Source organism: Eurosta solidaginis, chromosome 4 (assembly GCF_040869045.1).
Source record: "Eurosta solidaginis isolate ZX-2024a chromosome 4, ASM4086904v1, whole genome shotgun sequence".
In the NCBI taxonomy this organism is placed as follows: Eukaryota; Metazoa; Arthropoda; class Insecta; order Diptera; family Tephritidae; genus Eurosta; species Eurosta solidaginis.
In genome coordinates this window covers 31,082,892-31,109,370 of record NC_090322.1, presented here as the reverse complement: position 1 = coordinate 31,109,370, position 26,479 = coordinate 31,082,892, and the positions used below count along the sequence as shown (strand labels likewise).

General features: G+C 38.4%; 3 protein-coding genes across 4 annotated transcripts in view; 2 read left to right on the top strand and 1 right to left on the bottom strand.

Moving 5' to 3' along the window:
• Vsx2 (Visual system homeobox 2) overlaps nucleotides 1-11,043 on the top strand; it is a 330,585-nt gene extending 319,542 nt beyond the window's left edge. Inside the window, exon 6 of the mRNA XM_067779379.1 lies at nucleotides 9,828-11,043. Coding sequence (XP_067635480.1) covers nucleotides 9,828-10,191 — 364 coding nt within the window. The 3' untranslated portion in view covers nucleotides 10,192-11,043. The remainder of the gene's footprint in view (nucleotides 1-9,827) is intronic.
• A 3,720-nt stretch (nucleotides 11,044-14,763) lies between these two features.
• On the top strand, nucleotides 14,764-15,819 carry CNPYb (protein canopy b). Its single transcript, XM_067778735.1, has 2 exons — nucleotides 14,764-15,040; nucleotides 15,110-15,819. Exons 1-2 carry the CDS (start codon nucleotides 14,865-14,867, stop codon nucleotides 15,642-15,644), a joined length of 711 nt encoding a protein of 236 aa, XP_067634836.1. The 5' UTR covers nucleotides 14,764-14,864; the 3' UTR covers nucleotides 15,645-15,819.
• Nucleotides 15,820-17,972: 2,153 nt separating this feature from the next.
• On the bottom strand, nucleotides 17,973-20,470 carry LOC137249526 (pH-sensitive chloride channel 2). Of its 2 annotated transcripts, XM_067781125.1 has the most exons (4): nucleotides 20,328-20,470; nucleotides 19,774-20,254; nucleotides 19,200-19,706; nucleotides 17,973-18,861 (listed from the first exon to the last, which is right to left on the bottom strand). In XM_067781125.1, exons 2-4 carry the CDS (start codon nucleotides 20,216-20,218, stop codon nucleotides 18,287-18,289), a joined length of 1,527 nt encoding a protein of 508 aa, XP_067637226.1. In that variant the 5' UTR covers nucleotides 20,219-20,254; nucleotides 20,328-20,470; the 3' UTR covers nucleotides 17,973-18,286. The 2 variants fall into 2 exon arrangements, with proteins under 2 accessions (XP_067637226.1, XP_067637225.1); XM_067781124.1 differs by having other exon boundaries at nucleotides 17,975-18,861; nucleotides 19,774-20,417.
• Nucleotides 20,471-26,479: the final 6,009 nt, after the last annotated feature.

The following is a 26,479-nucleotide window of genomic DNA, read 5'->3' as shown; positions in this document are numbered from 1 at the left end:
TGTATGAATAGATCATGAGATAAAAAAAAAGTTGCGAAATAACTCCTTTAATCTCCATGTAAAACAGCTGATCCAACGAATTCTATGGAAGTCAACCTAATTGGTTATTGAAGGCATTGAGTAATGCCTTAGTCGTAACGATACCATAGCCAACCAATTAGTTTTTGGTTTTCCACCATATCCATAATCTATAAAGTTTTGCGTTGGCGAATTTATTCACATTTTGGAGATTGTATTTTTCGCTTTGAAAATGTTTGCATTATCTATTTTGCGAAGTTATTAAATTTTTTATGTCAGTTATGTGCGACAATAAACGATGCCAATTTACAATTATTTATGGCTAGCAGACGTTGCTCTGTCCTAGCCTTGATCTGTCTGCATAGCTTTTAAGCAGATTTTAGCTCTTACTTTCCCTTCCCTTCTCTCACCCCTTTCCATATCTTTTTATTCACTCTTCTTTCTGCATTTCTTTTTTCTGCGTCTCTTTGCCCCTCTCCGTCTTTTCCCTCATCTATACATCCATCTATACATATCTCTCTATCTTTGTCTAACTCTTCCTCCTTCCCCTCTTCTCTCTTATTCTTGTTCTTCTCCATTCCTTTTTCCCAGTCCCAGTCCGGCCCCAAATCCAAGTCCCAGTCCCAGTCGGTACCTGCTGCATATCCCGAACAAAAGTGCATAAATACTAATCTAGGCAAAGGGCTACCTATATGCCCAATTTCATGTAAATCAAACCAAGAACAAAATTTGTTCGAAAAGATCGGTCCCTGCTTCCTTCCCGAAATAAAACTTCACAGGAACGTACGCGGTGTGCAGCTTAGGAGTCCATCGCGGAGAAACAACGTGACACGAAATTTATATATATTAAGATTACAACAATAATTTTGGTACTCTCAAAAGCATTTTGGTTCGGTTTTTGGTACGAAGAAAAATATGTGAGCGGCAGCACTGATTGCATAGGAAAATTTTAAATGTATGACACTTCTTAGCATGTACATACGAAGTGGAGAAATGTTGCATATCGTTAGCTTAATGTGAAACTGTGCTAAGTCACTTTTTATGAATTTTACAGGAGACGAAAAAAACTGAATAATTTTTGAAATAACCATTTTTTCAAAACTGCGAATGAGGATACCTTAGTTGCAATACTTTTGAATGTAGAAGCATTGAAGAAGATAAATAAAAATCATGTATGCTAACCCAGCAGCTATTTTATGACTTAGCACAATTTCCTCACTCAAAACAAATTTTTTCTCCTGACTTAGCACTTTTTACTCAATATTTTTCCCCATCACTCCTCCCCTTTAATGATTGAAATATAAAACTAAAACTATATATTTCACAAAAACTACTATTTATTTGTCAAACTATTTCTAACTATTGGCGGCCACCGTGGTGTGATGGTAGCGTGCTCCGCCTACCACACCGAATGCCCTGGGTTCACACCCCGCGCAAAGCAACATTAACATTTTAGAAATAAGGTTTTTCAATTAGAAGAATGTTTTTCTAAGCGTAGTCGCCCCTCGGCAGTGTTTGGTAAGCACTCCGAGTGTATTTCTGCCATGAAAAGCTCTCAGTGAAAAGTCATCTGCCTCGCAGATGCCGTTCGGAGTCGGCCGCCAATTTGTAGGAAAAATTAAAAAAGACAAGTAAGGAAGGTTAAGTTCGGGTGTAACCGAACATTACATACTCAGTTGAGAGCTATGGTGACAACATAAGGGAAAATAACCATGTAGGAAAATGAACCGGGGGAAACCCTGGAATGTGTATCAAATGAAACGCATTAAAGAGTATTTTATGAAGGAGTGGGCCATAGTTCTATAGGTGGACGCCATTTAGGGATATAGCCATACAGGTGGATCAGGGTTGACTCTAGAATGCGTTTGTACGATATGTGTATCAAATGAAAGGTGTTAATGAGTATTTTAAAAGGGAGTAATCCTTAGTTCCATAGGTGGACGCCGTTTCGAGATATCGCCATAAAGGTGGACCAGGGGTGATCCTAGAATTTGTTTGTACAATATGGGTATCAAATGAAAGGTGTTAATGAGTATTTTAAAAGGGAGTAATCCTTAGTTCCATAGGTGGACGCCGTTTCGAGATATCGCCATAAAGGTGGACCAGGGGTGACCCTAGAATTTGTTGGTACAATATGGGCATCAAACGAAAGGTGTTAATGAGTATTTTAAAAGGGAGTGGGCCTTAGTTCTATAGGTGGACGCCGTTTCGAAATATCGCCATAAAGGTGGATCAGGGGTGACTATAGAATATGTTTGTACGATATGGGTATCAAATTAAAGGTATTAATGAGGGTTTTAAAAGGGAGTGGTGGTTGTTGTATAGGTGGTCGCATTTTCGAGATATCGCCATAAAGGTGGACCAGGGGTGACCCTAGAATTTGTTTGTACAATATGGGTATCAAAAGAAAGGTGTTAATGAGTATTTTAAAAGGGAGTAGTCCTTAGTTCCATAGGTGGACGCCGTTTCGAGATATCGCCATAAAGGTGGAGCAGGGGTGACCCTAGAATTTGTTTGTACAATATGGGTATCAAAAGAAAGGTGTTAATAAGTATTTTAAAAGGGAGTAATCCTTAGTTCCATTGGTGGACGCCGTTTCGAGAGATCACCATAAAGGTGGGCCAGGGGTGACTCTAGAATTCGTTTGTGCAATATGGGTATCAAACGAAAGGAGTTAATGAGTATTTTAAAAGGGAGTGGGCCTTAGTTCTATAGGTGGACGCCTTTTCGAGGTATCGCAATAAAGGTGGACCAGGGGTGACTCTAGAATTTGTTTGTACGATATGGGTATCAAATGAAAGATGTTAATGAGTATTTTTAAAAGGGAGTGGGCCTTCGTTCTATAGGTGTTCGCCTTTTCGAGATATCGCCATAAAGGTGGGCCAGGGGTGACTTTATAATATGTTTGTACGATATGGGTATCAAACGAAAGGAGTTAATGAGTATTTTAAAAGGGAGTGGGCCTTAGTTCTATAGGTGGACGCCTTTTCGAGGTATCGCAATAAAGGTGGACCAGGGGTGACTCTAGACTTTGTTTGTACGATATGGGTATCAAATGAAAGGTGTTAATGAGTATTTTAAAAGGGCGTGGTGTGAAGGCGTTTTCCAGATATCGAGCAAAATGTGGACCAGGGTGACCCCGAACATCATCTGTTGGATACCGCTAATTTATTTATATATGTAATACCTGCCAAGATTTTAAGGGTTTTTTATTTCGCCCTGCAGAACTTTTTCATTTTCTCCTACTTAATATGGTAGGTGTCACAACCATTTTATAAAGTTTTTTCTAAAGTTATATTTCGCGTCAATAAAACAATCCAATTACCTTACCATGTTTCATCCCTTTTTTCGTATTTGGTATAGAATTATGGCATTTTTTCATTTTTCGTAATTTTCGATATCGATAAAGTGGGCGTGGTTATGGTCGGATTTCGTTCATTTTTTATACCAAGATAAAGTGAGTTCAGATAAGTACGTGGGCTAAGTTTAGTAAAGATATATCGGTTTTTGCTCAAGTTATTGTGTTAACGCCCATGCGGAAGGACAGACGGACGACTGTGTATAAAAACTGGGCGTGGCATCAACCGATTTCGCCCATTTTCACAGAAAACAGTTAACGTCATAAAATCTATGCCCCTACCAAATTTCAAAAGGATTGGTTAATTTTTGTTCGACTTATGGCGTTAAAAGTATCCTAGACAAATTAAATGAAAAAGGGCGGAGCCACGCCCATTTTGAAATTTTCTTTTATTTTTGTATTTTGTTGCACCATATCATTACTGGAGTTGAATGTTGACATAATTTACTTATATACTGTAAAGATATTAAATTTTTTGTTAAAATTTTACTTTAAAAAAAATTTTTTTTTAAAAGTGGGCGTGGTCGTTTTCCGATTTTGCTAATTTTTATTAAGCAGACATAAAGTAATAAGAGTAACGTTCCTGCAAATTTCATCATGATATCTTCAACGACTGCCAAATTACAGCTTGCAAAAGTTTTAAATTACCTTCTTTTAAAAGTGGGCGGTGCCACGCCCATTGTCCAAATTTTTACTAATTTTCTATTCTGCGTCATAAGTTCAACTCATCTTCCAAGTTTCATCGCTTTAGCTGTCTTTTGTAATGAATTATCGCACTTTTTCGGTTTTTCGAAATTTTCGATATCGAAAAAGTGGGCGTGGTTATAGTCCGATATCGTTCATTTTAAATAGCGATCTGAGATGAGTGCTCAGGAACCTGCATACCAAATTTCATCAAGATACCTAAAAATTTACTCAAGTTATCGTGTTAACGGACGGACGGACGGACGGACGGACACGGCTCAATCAAATTTTTTTCGATTCTGATTATTTTGATATATGGAAGTGTATATCTATCTCGATTCCTTTATATATGTACAACCAATCGTTATCCAATCAAACTTAATATACTCTGTGAGCTCTGCTCAACTGAGTATAAAAAGAGCACAACGTAAATTGGAAGAGAAGCTCGGCCTAACATCTCTTCTGAGGTTATCGCTCCTTACATTTATTTATTTATTTATTTTGTTTCTAACGGCTCTGATCTGGACTATTTTGCCGGATGGTGCGCAGACAATAACTTATTTTTAAATTCAAACAAATGCTGTGTTGTGTCTGATTCCATAAAGACAACTGCCACATACTTTATCTACAAACTAAATGCTAAATCTCTTAATCGTTGTCAAGAGAGTAAAGATTTGGGTGTAATTTTTGACGCCAAACTCTCTTTTTCTAGTCGCATTGATTTCGTTGTTTCAAAATTTATTGCAATGGTTGGGTTCAGTAGACGAAATACCAGTGACTTTAAGGACCCTATGACGTTGAAGGTACTTTATATATCCCTGGTCAGACGTGTTATTGAATATTGCTCAATAATATGGAATCCTATAAAATTGAGAAAGTTCCAAAAATTTTTACAAAATCGCTTTACGTACATATGCTTCCTGGCCAGACGGCCTCCTATCATATACCAGCAGTCACAAATTGCTTGGTCTTCAGGCTTTGCATGACAGAAGAACTTTTATCTCACTCATGCTTGCATATAATGTTATAAACTTTAGCACGAATTGCTCTGATTTATCTATCTACTTTATTCATTCCATATATTCTCCACTGCGTGATCTTCGGCATAATAGATTATTTATCGAAATAACTCATAAAACGAATTATACTATGAATGAACCTATAACTAGGACTATAAATCTAGCAAATCGATTCAGTAGTGTTATTAATTTTAATAACAGCTTATATAAGTTTAAGCTTGAATTGTTTTCTATTTTTAACTAGTCTGTAAGAAAGCATGTAGTTATCGACATGTAAGAATTTAAGTAGATTATAGTCAGCGCAAAGCATTTATCATACACCAAAGACATGTCTCAATTGGGTAAATCCAATCTCAAGGGGTTGTGTTCGCAACCCTCTCAAGGAGTTGCCCGCACAATATATTACTTCTCCAACCCAATTGTCAACCCACCTAACCGTGGCGAATCCTGTTTCATTGAGAGCCGAAGCTCTGTCGACCCCAAGTTTCTCATGGAATTAGGAGGTGGAGAGGGTGGGATGGCCTAGAAAGTTTAATGTGGTCATATAAATCGTTCCCGAGATGGTCGAGCTAGTAGTACCTTAATAGTGCTTTGTTACCGGAACGTACCGGATATATATCCGGCATAGGGCCATCAACATCGGTAACACTCTCCAAAGCCTTCGGGGAGTGTTTTTTTCGTTAATACAACAACAACAACAAAGCAGGTACTTTTAGGCTGAATGAATTAAATAAATAAGTAAAATGCGCGCACAAAGAAATGACTAGTAATTCAGACTGAAATTATTGACAGGTTGACTTAGCACATTTTTTTTAACAGCTGACGACTTAGCACATTTACACATCATTGCCCACAGCACGTAAAAATGAAAAATTTAAATTTTTTTTTTTTTGTAATCGATGTATTTTGAATTCAGTTTTAAAACTGCATTAAAATACCATTTTTCAAAAAAAAAAGTGACTTAGCACATTTTCACATTAAGCTAACCATATACGAAAGGGGTGTAGTTGTAACATTAATATATTGAGAATTTTTAAAATGTTTTTTGTTATAAATGAACACTTAGTCCAATTGTATAATAAAGGAAGAAAAAATTATTGAAAAGGGTTAAGCCGTTTTTGAGTATTAGCTAAAATATTTTTCAATTGAGGATTTTTAAAGAAAGTTTTTTGCTGTAAATTATCCCTGAATCAGATCGAAAATAACAGTGAAAAAATTATTGAGATCGGTATAGCCGTTTTTCAGCTTAGAACGTACTAACGCACACAAATTCATTTATATATATATATATATAGATTAAGTAAAAATATGTTTATGAATTGGGCGTTATGAATATGGCAAGTTTTCCAGGGCCTTTAAAGAGGCGATATTTTAGCGAAATAGGATTTTAATTTGTCAATGGGTGTCGTTCGATGTCGCACTGATCGAGCTATTTGGAAAACCCTAGAAAACGGTGCCGCAATTTAAAAAAAAAAATATTTTGGAAATTTAAGTCTAAACTTCGCTTCCGATTTGCGTTGTGCTTCTTCTTAGTTTCTCCTACAAATTGGAGGGACGTGTTTCATGCCTACAATAATACACTCGGAGTGTTTGCAAAACCACTGCTTATGGGCGCTCCTGCTTAGAAGAACTTGTTTTCCAATTAAAACAACTTTTTTTCTAAGTTGTTTATGTTGCTTTACGAGGGACTTTAACCCAAGACCTTCAATCTATTTTACCCTACCACCATCCCAGCAAACACAGTACACTCAGAGAAAAAATCGTTCTAAAACGAAAGAAACAAGTTCAAAATTAGGAACTTTCTTGTTTTGTTTTGTTGATTTTCCGACAGGGTGGATAAATGACGTATATTGGAACGATTTTCCGTCATCCTTTGTCAAACTTGACTTCGAGGCAAACCGGTTTCGGCGTTGTGCCATCATCAGTGTCGATTTTCGTTCTGATCTGTTGTTGTCGTTTGTCCTTTATTTATAGTTCGTAGGTACATGAGCAGGTATTGTCAAAATTGATGCTTGTGTATAAATATGTGTATGTGCTGTGTGTTCATTCAGAACCGAGGGTGGTTTTTAGTGATCGATTTGTGTGGCTGACTGAGGCAGGTAAAAGTCCGTAATTCTAGTCGTTTGACCTTCTGTGTTGGTTTGTTGTTTTGGTGCGTTATTTGTTTTGTGTTTATTTGTTGTCGTTGGTTTGTCTGTTGTACCTGTGTGATTACTTTGTTTCTTGTAAACAAGTTCTAAAGGCTCAAATATTGTGTCAGAAATTGTGTTTATCTGTTCGTTTATTATTCTACCGTCGAATGTTTTCTGTTTGTAGATTTCCTTGTTTTCGAGTACGTTAAGACGTTGACCTTTTGCTTGTATTTGAAGTACTGTTTCATTGATGGGATAGGAAAAATTTCAAATTTTTGAAAATGGGCGTGGCACCGCCTTTTGTTATGACTAAGTATATTTCTATGTTTGGGGAGCCATAACTCGAAGAAAAATTAAAGGATCGTAATAATTTGTTTTGTTTTGTATCAATGATATTTCACTTACTAGGTTTTATTGTAAGAGGATATTGGGAGACATTTTTTGTAATAGGGGATGCAACGTGTTATGTAGAATAGTAATTTATCTGAAATGAACTGCACTCTTGAAGCTCACGCTGAGTATATAATGTTTGGTTACACCCGAACTTAGACACCTTTACTTGTTTCTGCTTTAACTTAATTTAAGAACATTGTTCTAATTAATAGAACATGTATTATATTTTAAGACCAGCCTTGGTCTTTTGAAGAAAATGGTATCAGTTCAAGCACAAGGTTGTTGTTCTCATAAGTCGTAGTTCGTTTTTTCAAGAACAAAAAGTAAGAAAAGCTTGAATGGAATCCGGTGGTGCTGGATTTTAGAATGGGCGGTAATATGTGCACAGCCCAAGGAAACTTCTTAATTCATACAGGTTCTGTGGTCGTCGCCAATCCTTTACAGCTTCCATCTTTTCGTTCGCAGTGAAAGTTCTCTCCGTCGTTACTTTATGGCCCAAATAACTTACTTCCTTTTTCAACAGTGAACACTGTTTAGGTCTTAGTTCCAGTCCAGCGCCAGCTATTCTCTGGAAAACTTCCTCCAAGTTCTTAAGATGTTTATCAAAGTTCTTTCCCAATACGATGATGTCATCTAGCCACACCAAGCATGTTTTCCAATGTAGTCCTTCCAATAGCTGATCCATGAGTCTCTCAAAAGTAGCTGATGCATTAGATAGTCCAAAGTGCATTACTGTAAACTCCCAAAGACCATTACCGACACTGAAGGCTGTTTTCTCCTTATATTCCTCTTTCACCTCCACTTGCCAGTGGCCACTTTTCAAGTCCAGCGTAGAAAACCATTTCGTACCAGATAGCGAGTCCAGAGTGTCGTTAATTCTTGGCAATGGGTAGCTGTCCTTCTTCGTGACTTCGTTGAACTTGCGGTAGTCCACGCAAAACCTCATTTTTCCATCTTTCTTCTTCCCAAGTACCACCGGTGAGCTCCATGGACTAGCTGATGGTTCGTTTGCGCCACTGTCGCTCACTTCTTGTAAGATTTGACTCACAACTTCCCGCATGGCCAACACTACGAGGAGCTTAAGGGATCGGCCTCGCATCTCCAGTGTTTCACAACACTAGTGGGCCTGGTTTGGAACCATCTTGATCAAATATGTTTGCGTACTTTGCCTTGCTCTGATAGTCTTCCTCTAGTCAGCACATCCATGTTCTTATATCGCATCGTCTTGCTTTGCATGTCGATCTTGATGCCTTGGTGGATTAATTGCATCAACAATCTCTGCCACTATAAAATTGTGTACTGCCGTGACATTCCCAATTGCGACTTTACATGCTACGTTTTCCATTACCTGGGTGTCCTCTCCAGCGGCTGTACGCAATCTTGTTCCATGCAATGGTCTTATTTTCTTGTTGACTAAATCCGATCGAATGATGGAATGAGATGCACCCATCCACATGTCCTCCGACAGTAAGATTGCTCGACCTTCTTCAACTTTGCAAGATAGAGATTATGGGACATTCAATTGCGGGAGCCAGCTGTTGCCCCTTGCGGCTGACTCGCTTTAGTTTAACGATTGAGTGGACTTGTAGATTTGCTCACCTCCTTCAGCTCTGCGTTTACGACCACCCACATTGTTAAAACTACTAGGACCGGTGCTGCAATGACGTGCAATGTGTCCTGGGTTGCCGCACTTGAAACATTTCACAACTCAGGCATTTTTCTGTTGCGATCCCTTCAGTGCTTCCAAAATTCTGTCTACCAAATCTGGCCTTTCTATTTGCACACGATGAGCTTTATATGCTGGTTTAATCAATAGTGAGGCAGAATGTAGGTTTTGGGTTTGCGTACCTCGCTCACTTCGTTTCAACATCCCAAGTCATTTTACAGTTACAGTTACAGCAAGACTAATGTTGTGGTAACTATAGTTAAGACTTATAACTGGGCTTAATGCTATAGCTTTTTACGGATGCTGCGGTTACCGTCAAGATTATGGTGACGGCTGCGCTCTCTGTTACAGTTGCGGTTCCGGCTTTAGATACGTGTATGAAACCATTGCGACTACGGTTACATTTTATTACGATTATGGTTATGGCAACAACTGCAGTTACATTCTGACTCGTTTGCACATCCAATTTTACTAATGCTTAATACTTTACGTTTTTTTGTTGACTTTAACATATTCTTACTCATATTTCTCTCTCTCTATCTCTTTTCTCTCTTCAGAAACAATTCCATCGCTTGCTTGCGTGCCAAAGCTCAAGAGCATCAAGCTCGTCTACTTAACAGCGGTCTCTTTTTGCAGGTGCGCTCTTTAGCTGGCTTTCAAGCTTGCAATAACTCAGCATCCGCTGGTGGAACAGGGTCGTATAATCCTCTCAGCAGCAACAACAACAAAGATAATGAAGATAGCATAAAAATAGTAGACGAGGGAGATGACCAATGTTCTCCATTGGATTTTGGCAATATTTGTAATAAGAATAATTGTAACAACAACAACAGCAATATAAATAATATGGATTTTACAGCTGCGCTCCAAAAGCAACGACAACATCAATTCAAATTGGAAGGCATGTCGTGCGATCTTTAAGAAATAAAAGTGTAATCTTGATATAATAAGAAGCTTAGAGTATAGCTTACAGAAATACATTTTTTTACAAAATAAATATAAAGAATTTATTAATAATTGTAGAATAAACTAGTTAAAAAAACCAAATCATCGCTGTTAAGATTTTCGATTGTCGGTCACAGTGGCGGTGAACAAACTGTAGTTTAACCAAACTGTCGTTGACTTCCGCTCAAAAATGATTTTACTACAGCAGCTAAGAGCGTAGACGACATTGCACACACATGTAAACAGCGATAAAAAGATTGCATACGATATCACTCACACACATAGACAACAAAAAAGAGCGGATATGGCATTGTGAGATACAGAGAGCTGGGAGAGGTAAATAAGCAACTAGTCGAGAAGGCTGTTCGCGAAAAGTCTAGACCATGGTGGAACCATACATATGATTCGACAATTTAGCTCCCGGCGCATGACATATTTGTTATGTTTGCAACTGAGTGATAAAAAGCGGCGGAGTACAAGTGATGGTCAATCAGTTTGATTCCAACACGTTATAAGTGAAGTACACGAATTCATTAAATTTTGAAGTTCTACTACCATAGTAGTAAAGAACGTTTTGCATACAGAACATTTGAGTTTATTTATTCGCCATTTCAGCGATGCGAACGATAACAGAAGGCAAGAAAAAATCGCTAATTATTCGAGACTCGTCACATTACAGAGATGTTCGCTGTCACTTTAATCGACAATCGTTATAGATGGGATACGATTTTTAAGGAAAATATAGCTTATAAGAGGCAAAAAGATATTGTATATACTATTTATAATTGTAATTTTAAGATCTTATATGCTGAATCTTATTTAATTCGTAAAAAAGTATTTTAAAGGAAAGTTTTTTTAAATAAGTACTAAATTTTTAAGGAAAATATAAAATAAGAAAGTAAAATTATATAACCCCTCGAATTTTTCAAATATTTTACTACTTTGAATGTAATTTCTTAGATTTACACAAAAAAAAAGTCAATAAATGAGTTAAAAAATAATCGGTTGCTTTAAAAAATGTTGAGGCAGGAAGTATAATCGACTAGTTTGTATTGGCATAACGGTGTGATGGGAACGTCCTCAGCTGATGCACTTATCACCTTAGTGAGATTACATCCCTTCCCTATTCTAATAGAGAAACAGGACAACTCTTGCTGCACTAAGACAACAAAATATCTCTGAGCTAAAGAGCGGAAACATGATAAGGCATATGATAGTAATAAGAAAATTCATTAGAAATCCCTTGTTGCGACTACGTGATGCAATGGCCTCTACGCTCAGAATCGCATTGCGTTTTGAGGTGCCCATTGTGGACAGAACTACATATTTGGGAAACAAGAAAGCCGTATACACTGACGCAAACTCACTACAAGGTCTACTTCACTTATGTATCAAAAATTGATGACGGAAAAACGAGAGATGGGCCGACCTTCAAGAGATCGATACGAATGGGATGCTACTCCACTATTTTTCAAGCAGAAATCCATGCAATAGAAGTTTGCGATAGAGCATATCTAGGAAGAAGTTCAACTTCGAAGAATATCCTCATTATGTCAGACAACCAGGTAGCCTTACGTGCCCTGCAGTCTTACACAATTACTTCGAAGCTGCTGCAGCCAAAAACAAGGTTTTGTTAGAATGGGTTCCCGAGCGTTAGAGACATTTAAGGTAATAAGCAGGCAGACTAAATAGCCAAGCAAGGTGATATAGCTGAACTCGCAAAGTCACACAGGAGGGGAGGGAAACAATATGTACCTGGGAAACAAAGTATTTCGAACGAACTAGACTGAATGCCCAGGGTGAAGGCAGGCCAAGTTGTTTATACTCACAGCAACAAGAGTATCAACCACACTCATTAATCTAAGCACAGAGGACCTGCCAACTCTTACTGGATACTATACGGGACATTCTAGTCTATGATATCACCTAAGTAAGGTAAATCTATACGATACATAAATCTATCGCTTTTGTGAGCTGGAGGATGAAGTGCCAGTTGACATTCAAATCCAAATGAGTTGCTCTCGCAAGGCAGAGACTTTCGCTAGTGGCGTGACTCTTAATCCCTTCGTGAGATGGAGCAAAAGGCCTAAAGAGATACCTAAATACATTAAAAGCCTATACATACAATAAAAGGTTGAAAGGTCTAGCATAATAGATCTAAATAAAGGAAATAAAATCCGCCTGTGTAAAAAATTCACGCCAGATCTTCCTCTGCATATTTTTTTCATTAAAGGACCTCTCTGAGCCATTCCAATCAAAGCAAGGTTTCAGACAAAGCGAAGTGGTACTGGATATTAGCATAAGCAGATCTTGATATTGATGTCATTGGCCATAGTAAAGCGGCGTAGGTTTTACCTTATCTGGCATGGAAAAATAGGCGAAGCAAAAACTTCGGCTATCTGAGAACCAGCAAAACAATGCCAGCCTAGAAATCCAACGAAGCATATTTTTTTATCCCAAGTGCTTGTTTGAACTGAGTAGATGATTAAGTAAATTCCTATCGACGAAAAAAAATTACGCTACATAAGCCTCTTATTCAAATGCTCTGCCTGATGTATGACTATTCTGATAGCCCTCAAAGTATTTGAGGGAAAACTTCTTCAAAAGATGTACGGTCCTTTTCCTGATACAAACGGAATGATAAGCCTTAGATTTAGAGCTGGCTAGGTATTTTTATGCAAACAGGACATAAGTTTGGCACAGTGGCTAGGAGAGAAAGGTGGTGCTCCCAATTGGCGACCTTGATGATAGATTGAGAGGGGTTCTTGAAGTTGAACAAATGTAATTACAAATACGACAGACTATTCTCAATCCCTCTCTCAGCTCGGGGTCTAACGTTTGAGTCAAACGGAAAAGTTGTGCTTCGAAGGGCGTCGAAGCCTTGGATAAACCAGCGCTATAAAAAAATCCTCTGGAAGAGAAGCTAAAAATGGACAAGCTCGGTTGATATTCTAAGTGAAAGAGATAACCCAACTCAAATCACCACCAGTTGGTAACTTAAAGTTCGCCTTATAAAACGAGGAATGCCGAATAACAGGCATATTTGGTAGGGCGCGCTTACCGTCCCATATACTTTCTAATTCGAAGCACCATTCTGATATGCCCTTGGACGAGGTGCTGTGAAAAGAATGAGGACACAATAGTCATTTAAGTCCTTCGACCTAGCATAGCCTCACCACAATCTATCTACCTTATGTCCCGCTTCATTCAAGGTTGTTCGATACACGGTTAACAATGTTAATAAACACCATTTTGCTTAGGTGGGTTGAACAAACGATAGACAATAACTTGCTTCCACTACTTTAGTAGTTACATGTCCTTTTAATTTGTTGTTCTGCCAGTCCGCTTATATCCTCGGTTAATGTCTTATGGAAATTTCGTTATTCACGCGGCACATTTCGGACAGGAAGGCCACTGAAAAACCCTTCTGTGAAACGTCCGGGCTTCACTAAGCAAATAATTCACTGATATGTACAACCAGATGGTTTTTTGCGGAGTTGTTTGTGTTGGTACAGTCTCGCACGTTGCGTCAGACCGGCGTTGATGACGCGATGCAACAAACTCATCAATCCAATAGCAGATGGGTGATCGAATGTGTACCATAATGTTGCGAAGCTTAGAGCATTCGTTTAATTAGATAAAGCTGAGGCAGGAATAAAAAAGGGCCGATGGAGTAAGCCTGACTGGTGCATAGTGCAAAACAGGTGGGATACCTGGAGCTGTGGATCCTATATTAAGTGTGGGCCATAGCGGAAGGATCCAACAAAAATGTATCATACGCTTACATACTTAACAAGTGAAACGCCAACGATTCCATGTTCTTCACGAAAGGAGGAGATAAGATGGACTAAAAGGTGGACCGTGGTATATTCGATAGTCCCGAGTTGGGTAGGCTAGTCCTATAATGGTGCAGGTTAAAGGAGCGTACCGAATCAGTTTCCTACAAAGGATGTGGGTGTGTTAATCGGTACAAGAAGAAAAACATGCTGTCGGATATCTTTTTCTACCCTCCATGGAGTGTAGGGATCAGCCGCTCACATTTAAGAGCAATAAAGTAAGTAGTTTTTAGTAGACTTGCAGTCAAAGCAGGTCGTATGGTGGCAGCAATGGAGGAACGCCGTGAATTGTACTAAGTACGAAAATTATAGCGATGGATATTTTGAAGCAGATGTAACAGAAGAGGGACTCAAGAGGGCTATGGCGAAAATACGTCCTATAGCCTATAGAAAGAACAAGAGGTGCATTAATTAACTCTTAAAACCTCAATTTGCTTCAATTTGGCATTCGAAAGAAGATCCTGATATCGACGTATACCTATACCTCAAATAAAATAACAACTATGCGTCTTCACAATTTAAAAAAATAATCATTTCGCACATAAAAGGTCGCATAAATTAATTTGCCTAAACACAATCGCTGTAAAAGGTCCGCTACGACAACTGCCGGCAAAGCAGACCTCCATTCCGAGGTCTCGCACCAAATGCACCGTGTTACCAACACAAACTTGAATATGGCAACCTCGCCACAGCCCCAGGTAAACAACACGTCAGACGCTGTTTTTGCAAATTGCATTCTGAGACGCGGTTTTAATTTGTGTTGCAAGAAATACGTAAAAGTGGCATAAGTTAATAATTTACAGTACAGCAAAGATGTTGCGGCAATTCAACATAATTGTCATGCTCTTCTTGTGCTTCGTCAAAGCAGGACCCGAAGAGGAGCAGGGCGTGCGCTACGCTAGCCGCTGTGAGGCATGCAAAATATTGGCTACTGAATTGCAAGAGCGGCTCAAGGAAACCGGCAAATCGCATGAAATGCTTGAAGTGGGGTAAGTTGGAAAATTATTAGCAAGAAATTAAATTCTAAACGTTTTAAATTATTTTTATTTAACCAATAGCTACTCACTCGACGATGTAAAACCAAAGAAGCGCACCGAGTACAGACGCAGCGAGCTGCGTTTAATTGAGTCGACGGAAAATGTTTGCGATCGTGTTTTGGAATATAATTTACATAAAGAGCGCAAAGATAGTACACGATTTGCCAAGGGCATGTCACAAACATTCAAAACGTTACATGGACTTGTGGACAAGGGTGTTAAGGTGGATTTGGGTATACCTTATGAGCTGTGGGATAGGCCACCTGTAGAAGTGACACAAATGAAAGCGCAATGTGAAGATATGCTTGGAAATTATGATGATGTTATATCCGATTGGTACTTCAATAAACAAGATAAAAAAACGCTTATAGCACATCTTTGTGAAGATGAAGTATTGGCAAAAGATGATCGAAAATGTTTGCAGGAGACACTGCCAGCGCAGAGCGAAAGTGATGATGAGGATTATGAAGAGGAAAAGAGAAAGGCAAAGATGCAAAAAACAAAACGAAAGGGTGATGCAAGCAAGAATGAGGCAGTGAACAAAGAAGAGCTTTGAATGCATACGGGCAGTTCTAGTTAATTTTGATTAATATACAATTGACTGATAAAGTATGTATGTATTGAATTGCATTTAGTGTGTGTATATTTGCATCACTTAACTAGCCAAATATCTGAACAAACACTTGTACGCTTTAAATTGTTTAAAGAGATTTCTACAGCATAATATTTTAATTATATAAAGTAGATATAAGATTATGAACAATAAATAGTTATGCGCAAAATATGGGGGTCATATGACCTTACGGAAGGCACGCTCCCCTTGCCGACTGATGCCCGCCAAGGGGAGCGTGCCTTCCGTAAGGTCATTGAATCCGCCTCGGCACATTTCATTCCCGCCGGAAGAATTCCCGAAATCCGGCCCCACTTCCCGGCGGAGGCCGCGAGCTTGGCGAGGGAACGCGAACTTATAAGACAGCTTGATCCAGGCGACCCCCAAATAAGGGATATAAACCAACGCATCAGATTGCTTGTGGACGAACACAAGCGGGCGAAATGGGAAGAGCACCTAAGAGGTTGTAACCTCTTTACCGGTGTAGGTAAACTTTGGTCCACCGTAAAGTCCCTATCGAATCCGACTAAGCACAAAGACAAAGTTTCCATCGCCTTTGGCGATAAGGTGCTGTCGGATGCGGAAAAATGCGCGAGCGCTTTCTGCCGACAATATATAATGCATCCTACGGTCGACAAAGATAGACGGAGAGTCAATAGACACGCACATAAACACAAATTCAGCGCGTCACCAATCACCATCACCGCTAAAGAGGTTGAGGACGCCATTGGTCGCGCTAAACCATCCAAAGCAGTGGGCCCAGACGGCATAGCCATGCCGATGCTTAAAAACCTAGGGAAAGGGGGTTTCAAATATTTAGCGCATGTCTTCAACCTGTCTCTCTCCACCTTTGCCATACCCGAGAAATGGAAAATGGCCAAGGTGGTCCCGCTACTAAAGCCTGGGAAACCAGCTAACGTAGGTGAGTCATATCGTCCGATATCTCTCCTATCGCCAGTGGCAAAGACGCTTGAAGCCATTTTGCTCCCTTATTTCCAAGCACATTTGCAGCTAGCCCCTCATCAGCATGGCTTCAGAAAACTCTATAGCACTACCTCCGCGCTAAATGTCATTAGCACCCAGATAAATTGCGGTTTGAATCAATACCCCCACCATAGAACAGTACTCGTAGCGCTAGACCTATCAAAAGCTTTTGATACGGTCAACCATGGCTCATTACTGCAAGACCTGGAAGGGTCTACCCTTCCCCCATGTCTTAAAAGGTGGACCGCAAATTATCTGGGTGGTCGGCAGGCATCGGTGCAATTCAGAAACGAAACATCAAAACCTAGGAGTATTAAACAAGGGGTGCCACAGGGTGGTGTCCTATCCCCATTTTTGTTTAATTTCTACATATCTAAGCTACCTTCACCACCGGAAGGAGTCACAATCGTTTCCTACGCCGATGACTGCACAATAATGGCCACAGGCCCAGGCCCAGAGATCGATGAGCTATGCAATAAAATAAACGGCTATCTCCCTGATCTCTCCAGTTTTTTCGCCCCGCGAAACCTGGCATTGTCACCGACTAAATCTTCCGCGACCTTATTTACAACATGGACGCCCCAAATGTCGACCATATTGAACATCCACGTCGATGGCACTACGCTACCGACTGTCCTACACCCCAAAATCTTGGGTGTGGCGTTTGATCAGGATCTACATTTTGGTGCGCACGCAACCACAATTGTTCCGAGAATTCAGAGCCGTAATAAAATCCTCAAATCCCTTGCTGGCAGTACCTGGGGAAAAGATAAAGAAACGCTCATGACCACATACAAAGCAATTAGCCAGCCGATTACGTGCTACGCGTCACCCATATGGTCGCCAAGCCTAAAAACTACCCACTGAAAGAAACTACAGGCCTGCCAAAATACTGCTCTCAGAATCGCCACGGGCTGTCTTCTTATGTCCCCAGAACACCATCTGCATAATGAGGCGAGAATACTCCCCATCAGGGAGAGAAATGAGATGCTGACCAAACAGCTTCTGTTGAATACCCAGAAACCTGGGCATCCCAACAGACATCTGATTGACGAACCAGCACCGCCTAGGGGCCTAAGGAGTCATCTCCGTAAGCATTTTGAGGAAATACGGCACCTGAGAACCCAGCCGTATGAAGCGAAAAAACACAAGCAGGTCCTTGGTGAACTCCATAGACAGGCGTCGGACCTTTATGTCGGAAATTGCCCGGTGAATCCAGTACTTGAAGAAAAATATCCAGAACTCGCGGAAGAGGAACGCATAAAAACCATTTGTCCTAACTTAAAATAATTCGGAATAGGTGTAGAATCAATGAAATGCACAAATCTTTCAATTGTTGATTATCATTTTATTAGTAAATACTTTGTTGACTTCCAGAGCCATATATATAAAAACAGCACAGCAGTTAAATAATGTCAAACATATAATACTGTATATAAAACTATGTAGATACAAAATTATCAACTTAAAGAATGTATATAACGTTCACAGTAAAACAAACTCTTATCTAAACTTTAAAGGGTGCATATATTCTCTGCAATATCTTGAAACAGCGCAGCACTTAAATTTAATATTAAAAACGTGACAATCTCTGTGCTCATATATTACACCACATAAACGAACGTCCAAAAGAATACATTAAAAACAAGAAAAGCCATTGGAAATACACAACGCGCTTTCCGATCAATCCACATTGATATCTCCTGCGGTGTAAGCGTTGTCCAACCATTATTTGCATACATTCCACCTTCCTCCATACTAATCAAGTCATTTTTACTACAACTTAATGAATCACCAGTATTCATTGTTGTCCCACTAAAAGTAGTTATCTTTGATACATTGTCCAGTTCAACATTTTCATGTATTGTTTGAATTGGCATACTATGTACGGTTAAATAATTATTAAATGTTGGTGGATCGTGCATAGGAAGTAGCTTTGTGGTAGGTGGCGCGCAAAATGAACGAGAACGGGATTGAGAGGAGCGGCGCGAGGGACGTGGCGATAATGTTGATTTCAGTATATGTTTGCTATTCATTTTTTTAACATCCACATTACGTTTTCGACGCCATATTGTGTTGACAAAAGCAAACTCTATGAGGCTGCCAAAAATAAATAGCGTACAACCGAGAAACCATACCTCGGAAACCTTTATGTAACTGACTTTGGGTAGGGTTTTGCCTGTAAGTAGTGTACAGAGTGTTAATGGCGAATTAGTTTATACTGATATTTCAACGGATGAATGGGAGATTGTCCTATGCTGTTGTTAATTCGGTTAAGGATGTACACACCATTATACTGAATTGAACGTTTCGCACCTTTGTCCTTAAACAACTAGTTTCAACTGGCCGGTCCATGAGGACCGGACATAGACTTAATGACCCCAACAAACAACTAATTTGATAGTAAGACATTAAGACATTGGTTTAGAAATGGCCACTTAGGCACCAAATTGTAAGATATGGATTTTGATCTGGTAGGCGAGAACAATCTTACACTCCTCCGCAATATACACTCACCTTGAGCAGAGGCAAGAGTTATAAAAGTCAACATCGTGCTGGTACCCAACATAATACGTGGAGGCGATTGATCCGCTTGCAACCAAAATGATACCCAAGATATTGCTACAATTAGTATTGATGGAAGGAAATAGTCCATAATATAGAAACCAACTTCACGCGTTAAATGTACTGTGAAACTCAGCGAGCTATAGTTGCCAGCGAAAGCGCCATGCCTTAAATCGTTTAAATCAGCATTTACAACAGTTTCATTTGACCAAGCACCATGTAGAATATATTCAGTTAGATGCAGCGCAGGATCGATAGTTATAGGACGCTTTTGTTCCCAGTGTAGTACCAACTCTGAAGTATTATACATCCAACTTTCGAGTATAGTGCTGCACTGTTGCTCATCGAAGGGAAATTTTTCTAAATTCATCCAGCAATAAAGTGTAGCCTTAATACGCGAGGAAATAATGACAGTGCCATCAGGAGAAATAGATGTGAGTATGTCCTTCTCATTGGTACCTAGTTTATTATAGAAATGATAGCATGAAAATATGCTTGCAAAACAACAAATAAAAATGTGACTTACCCAACAAACTTGAATCCCTTTCATTTGCCAGGAAAATATGCGGCATCCACAACGTATCACGCAATTGTTTTTCACCCAAAATCGGTTGTCTACGTTTGGGTGCAACCTTACGAAAAGTTAAACGTGGATCGAGAAAGCGTAATTGTAGTAAAACATGAATTTTAAATTGCAAATCATGTGCTTCTAAATTTTGCATAAAATATATATAAGCGCGCACATAAACATCGATTGGTTGGCGCTCCCCACCAGATTCAGTGTAGGTTATAGGGCGCTCCAGCCGATCATAACGGCAGCCATGTGTTAGGCGCTCAATCAATTGAGTTTGCGATAAATTATCAGCGTCATTTAACGATGGGCATTCAGTTTCCGCTGCGGATAAATCTAGAGTAGCTACTAAGATAAGTAAAGCGAAAGCGGCTGGATAAGCAATAGACTGGTAACTCATTTTGATTTATGAATGCGATTTGTATGTACTTTGGAGCTGATAAATACACAGAACTAATTAATAGAAACTGCACGTACAAAATATAGCTAGGCAATGTTTTTTCTTCTACCTTTCCATGCAAAACACTTGTGCAAATAACGGTATAACCGAAACGTCATTCTAAGTTCTTTAATTGTTGTTGTTTAAAAAAAAACTGTAATGCTACTTAATGCACTGTGCTTATTAAAATCCAGATATTTTGTTGTACGAATGCTTAAATGTTTGTGCTTTTTATAAATTGTTGTTATAATAAATTGCGGGTGTTATACTCACATGTCAGACGTTCGTAGTTCGTTGTTCTTATTGGAAAACTATAGGCTATAGGCGAGCACGATATTTTTGGACGCGTATTAGCAGTTGGCCCCTATTGTAAGTTATTACCGCACCTCATAGTTTTTTGTTCCTTCACGACTGCCAAGGAAGCGGCAAACACACCGCACAATTCTTTGTTTATTATAACTTAAATTTTTTAAAATACGCTTGCTTTTTCATTATGTTTTGGTTTCAAATATTTACACAAATAAACAATATTACCACATTGGCGCTCCAACTGTTCTCTAGTTAGAGCTGCCAATACATTTACATGACTGCCATGCAGCCAGCTACACCTAAAACTTAAGATGGATTTACATAAGCCCTTTGGATGCTTCGCTTTCCCAGCGGCATAAGATGTAATAATGAAACGCGTTATCACTTTCTTCGAATTGGAGCTTATGCGTTTTTGTAAATCCATCTTTGCATTGTACTAAAGAGCGCTGCGGATTCCGTGAGCCATTTTGCTTTCCAGGATTACCTTTCAAAAAATCCCGGGGTTTAGGGATAACGCATTGCAAATCTAAATAACTTTAATGGGTTAATTTTTTTGTTTCAATTTCAAACAACAGGAAATCCTCTTTTCCTAATAAAGTATGCATTTCCCGCATAAGAACGATACTTTAAGGAAAGACTAGAATTGAATATGGTCATCACATCTGAAAATTATGTTCCGACATCTTGATGGAAGCTTCGAGAGCGGTGGTCTGGAAGGCATGAAACTCTTTTTTTTTTGTAGACCAAATTTACATATCTTCACTTACGTACCTTAGTCCAAATCGCTAATTTAATAGCTAGGTTTTCAGCATAAGTTTTGCCATTCCATGATCGGTAATTATCAAATAATTTTAGAGGAACTCGACAATGTTTTTTTTAGACTTACAGATGGGTTTCGGGCTCTTCTTTAGTTGGAAAAAGATTGAACGGCTAATGACTGGCCAAAGTAAATATATAGATCGCTATAACCCTGTTAGGCTAGCTAATTTTCCAAGCAACAGAAGTAGGGTCCCTTTTCAAATTTCATGGATTTAAAAATTTGTCCGAGTGTCGTTCATGGTTTGGCTCAAAATAAAAAATCCAAGAATTTATTGAGCGTTTACTTGCGAAATCTTTTTTTTTTTTTTGTGGTTTTAATTGACACTGCATTCGCAAGCGTCGTTTGCCAAGGTGCTTAAAAGAGCCCTTATACTGCCAGATTATCTTTCAATTCCGTTATTTGTATAAAAGTTAATTTTTTAATATGTATATATTTGAAAATTCAATATATGGCTTGTTGCCATGTTTTTCCAGTATCCCGTTATGGGTAAAAGTTCCGTTCATATATGAAACACGTTTGATTTTTATGGCGTCACGCCAGATATTCCGTTAGTTTATGTATGTATGTATAAAATTAAGGTTAGGTTTTTTATTGGCACCACGCCATTTTTCCAATGTCACTGATTCCTATTAGGAGTGCATAAAACCGCCCTAACTCCTGGTCCAGGAGGCATTGCATCTCCTAACTCTGCCAAAACGCCCGAGGGAAGCAAAGCAGCCAACCTTGAGGCCTATTTTATTTTTCCACTCAACGCAAAAAAGCCCCAAAATTGACGTTGAGTAGAGGATGACCCACACTCACACGTAAAGACAAGACCGGAAAGCGAAATCAATGTAATCGATTAATGGTAGTGATGGCTCGATATTTCGCTATTGGTGATTGCATCGCCGCTATTGACAAATCGCTAATAGCTATAGCTATTGCAATCCAAATATATCAGTGATTGGCTATTTTCCTTCATTCGATTCTTTTGAATGACAATCACCTCTGGCAGAATATCGCCAATAGCGATTATAGCGATTGGCGATTTTCCTTCAGCATGAAATTCTAATACTAATAGCAGCGATGCAATCATCGATAGTGAGGTATCGTTCATCATTGCTCATCTGTGTGCTTTACTTTCCGAAACAGCGAACGGAACAAAGCAAACTTGTGCAACAACTAGAACGACGACATTGTGAAGTCGGCTAGAAAAGCAGCCACGTGGTTTGGGTAATTTTTACAGACAAGCGAAAGATCGAACTCAAAAATAATCAACGCAAAGACCAAAGAGACCGCAAGGCACAACTCATTCAAGAGCAATTATCGAAGTGCAGAGGTATATAGAAGAAACTGTAATTGCACGAAAAGCTGATCATTTTTTATGGTGGCAGAAAAACAATTACAAGTATCCCAATCTATCTCCTATAGCTCGCGAAAAGTTGGGGTGTTTAGGAACATCGGTTCCCTGTGAAAGACTTTTTTCTCAAGCCGGCCTTATTTTAAGCGAGAGAAGAATGCGCTTAGATGATGAAAAGGCTAAAATGCTTATCTTTTTAAACGCCAATCATAATATATAAAATTCGTTATATTTTGATTTTATATTTAAGTATTTATAATAAAATAATTAATATTTGTCAAAATATTAAACAAGCAATATAAGTTAATTTTAAAACTTTAATTTCATGAAATGTATAAAAGAAATGGAATGACTGAATTTTTTTGTTTTTAATTACACTATGTGACGCCAACTAGACATGGGTCTTTAGACTTGGCCTAAGATTGATTGCCTGTGTTATTCATAAGTTCATACTTCTAAGCAGTAGCCGTTAACAGTTTTATAAAATTTGTGTTTTTGATGGTAAAATAAAAGAATTATAGAAACATATATCACTCGTCTTATTGTAAACAGATTAACTCAAAATTTAAGGTTTTTGGGAGAATGCAATTCAAGATTTGTCATATGGTTTGTATATGGTTGAATTCTCCGGATAATTTCTAGGGAACTGCAGTGGGTGGCTAATTTTCTGCTAAAGAATATTTTTTATAATAGTTTGAAGAATTTGATATATTTTTCCTCTGTATTTTTCATTAAAAATTGATTCACTTTACTGTACAAATTTATGCAGCCAAATACAACTTTCAGAATAAATTCATACGGAGTATTTCTGAATACATCGGTGTAGTATAATATAGTAAATAAATCATGTTTTTATGGTGTTACATATACAGATTTATTTCGGGTTGATTCATCTTACATTTAAAAATCAAAGCATTTTCAATTAACAAAATTTATAAAACAAAGATGCATATACATTTATTTCAGCTAGTTTCATCTCATTGAGTGTAATACGAGTCTGAACATATTGTCGTCAGCCAGTTAATAATATATATAACATCTCAGAAAATTAGAATTTCACATTACATTAGTTTACAATTAAAGGTACATACTTTTTTCTTTTTATTCCAATTTTCGTTCATATATTCTAATAAAATTTAATTCAGTATAAATTAATGTATAACATTCAATCTACTCTGGTAAAAAGACTTAAACATTCATTTTTTATATACAAGTATACAAATAATTGCAGATTCGCTTATTAAAGATAAATTAAGGCGATCGCCATAGCTGTAAAAAATAGCCATAGCTATAAAAAATAGCCATACCTATATTCACTGATAGCTCAAAATCGCTCTTCTGTATGGAATCGCTTGTTGAAATAAAGCGATCGCTATAGCTATAAAAAATAGCCGATATTCAAAAATAGCCATATCTATTTTCACTGATAGCTCAAAATCGCCATATCGTCCATCACTAATTAATGGTCCCATACCTTAACGCTAAAGGGCGAATTAATGGTGACTTATAACCATAAAGCCATAACCAGATAAAACAGCTGATCGAACCTACCTTATGCAAATCAATGTAATCGATTAATGTTGCCATACCATAACGCTAGCTCGATTAGATTAATTTCCATAAGGGAGATGTGATCAGCTTTTTTATCTGGTTATGGCTTTATGGTTATAAGTCACCATTAATTTGTGCCATAACCATAAGGCCATAACCGGATAAAACAGCTGATCGAACCTACCTTATGGAAATCAATGTAATCGATTAATGGTCTCATACCATAACGCTAACGCCATAACCATACCATAGCCAACCAACTGGTTTTTGGTTTTCCGCCTTATCCATAACTTAAAAATATTTGAGTTGGTGAATCTAATACCTTTTTGTAGATTTTATTCATTGGTTTGGATACGTTATGACTAAGGGACTTATTTTTTGTGGAATATGTTTGTCATTTTTCGCGTTTTCTTCATTTTTATGAAATTTTCACGATTTCCAGGTTAACAGCCTGTTGTTGTTATTGTTGTTGTAGCGATAAGCTTGCTCCCCGAAGGCTTTTGGGGAGTGTTAGCGATGTAATGGTCCTTTGCCGGACAAAACCGGTACGCTACGGTACCATAGCACCATAAGGTGCTAGCCCGACCATCTCGGGAACGATTTATGTGGCCACATTAAACCTTCGGGCCATCCCCTCCCTCCCCACCCCAAGTTCCATGAGGAGCTTCGGGTCGCCAGAGCCTCGTCTGTTAGTAAAACAGGATTCGCCGCGGATAGGTGAGGTTGACAATTGGGTTTGGAGAAGCTATATATTGCGCTAGCAACCTGAAGGATTGCGCTACACAGCCCCTTGAATCAGGCTTTTTATTCGCCTCTTACGACCACTGATGACATGATATGAAACTTCTCGCTCTCTGAGAGCGCGTGAAAATGTGCATTTTTTATAATATTGGCCATAGATATCATCACGCTCAAAATCAAATTTGGGCATTTCAGAATAACTTTGGGGTATTTTACATGGTAAAGGTTTAATTTATAATTTTCACCGAAAACTTACTCAAGATTGTCAAATACGATATCAAATTTTTGTCAGGATTACAAATCCGAAGAAAAAATAACTATTTTTCACCCGTGGAAAATTTATCAGTGACAACACCTTTCATCGAAGGGCTGCACACGAAACGGGTTTTGATAGCAGCTTTCGATTGGAGAAAGTCAGCTTCTTAGTCTGCGCATTGATGTAAATGGATGCATAAAGTCCAGGTTTTTGTGGAGCGTTGCAACAACCACTTTTGACAGCTGATAAATTGTAGGTATACGTATAGGTTAACGCAACATGTATAGTTAACAGCCTTTTGCGGACGACAACGCAGATACTTCACCAAGTGATCTAATTTCGTAATTTCTTATAAATTTTTTGCGTTTTTTATTGTATGTGGATATACATATGTATGTACATTACCATTTTGGTCGCGTCAAAGTGAAAAAGGGGCTAGCCGTTCATTGTTATATTATGGCGGTGCCAGCGCAACAAAGCAAAGCAACGCAATCGAAATATATTATTTCATATTTTTTCACAAAACTTTGCCTTTTTTATAAATTTTAATAAGTTTTTATCACCTTACTTGCTGATTTTTTTTGAAAATAATGAAACCGAACGGATTTCTTGGAGTTTTTTTTTTGGGTAGTTTAAGCAACTCTATAGCCATCTGATGTTCTTGGAAACGAATGAACTTTTGTTTACAATCGAATGAACTTCAAGACCCATTCCTGGAAACGAATGAACTTTTGTTTACAATCGAATGAACTTCAAGACCCATTCCTGGAAACGAATTGAGAGAGAATATAAGTTTCATATCATGTCATCAGTGCTTACGACAGGCATACCTACCGCGGGAATATTCTGACCCCCTAACCCGCTGGGGTGAGGTAACAGCCTCATTCTGTTTGGCGAACGATACGCTCAACGAACGATACCTGATTGGACGATATCGTGTGCTCATGGTACTCTGAATCTTACGTTGCCGTTTATCGTGTAGCTTTACGTCGTTCGTCAACTACACGATATCAAGTGTCAAACTTGCAACTCTGTGCACATATGTTTTGTTTTTGCACACGTCCATAAAGTTTACAAAATAAGTGAAATAAAAATAAAGTTGTTAGTGAAATAAATATAATAAAAATGTATAAAGCTATTGCTCTATTAGTGTCCCAAGAAGAAGAATTAAAAATCCAAAGGCGGATATTGAGAGACCGCTCGAAC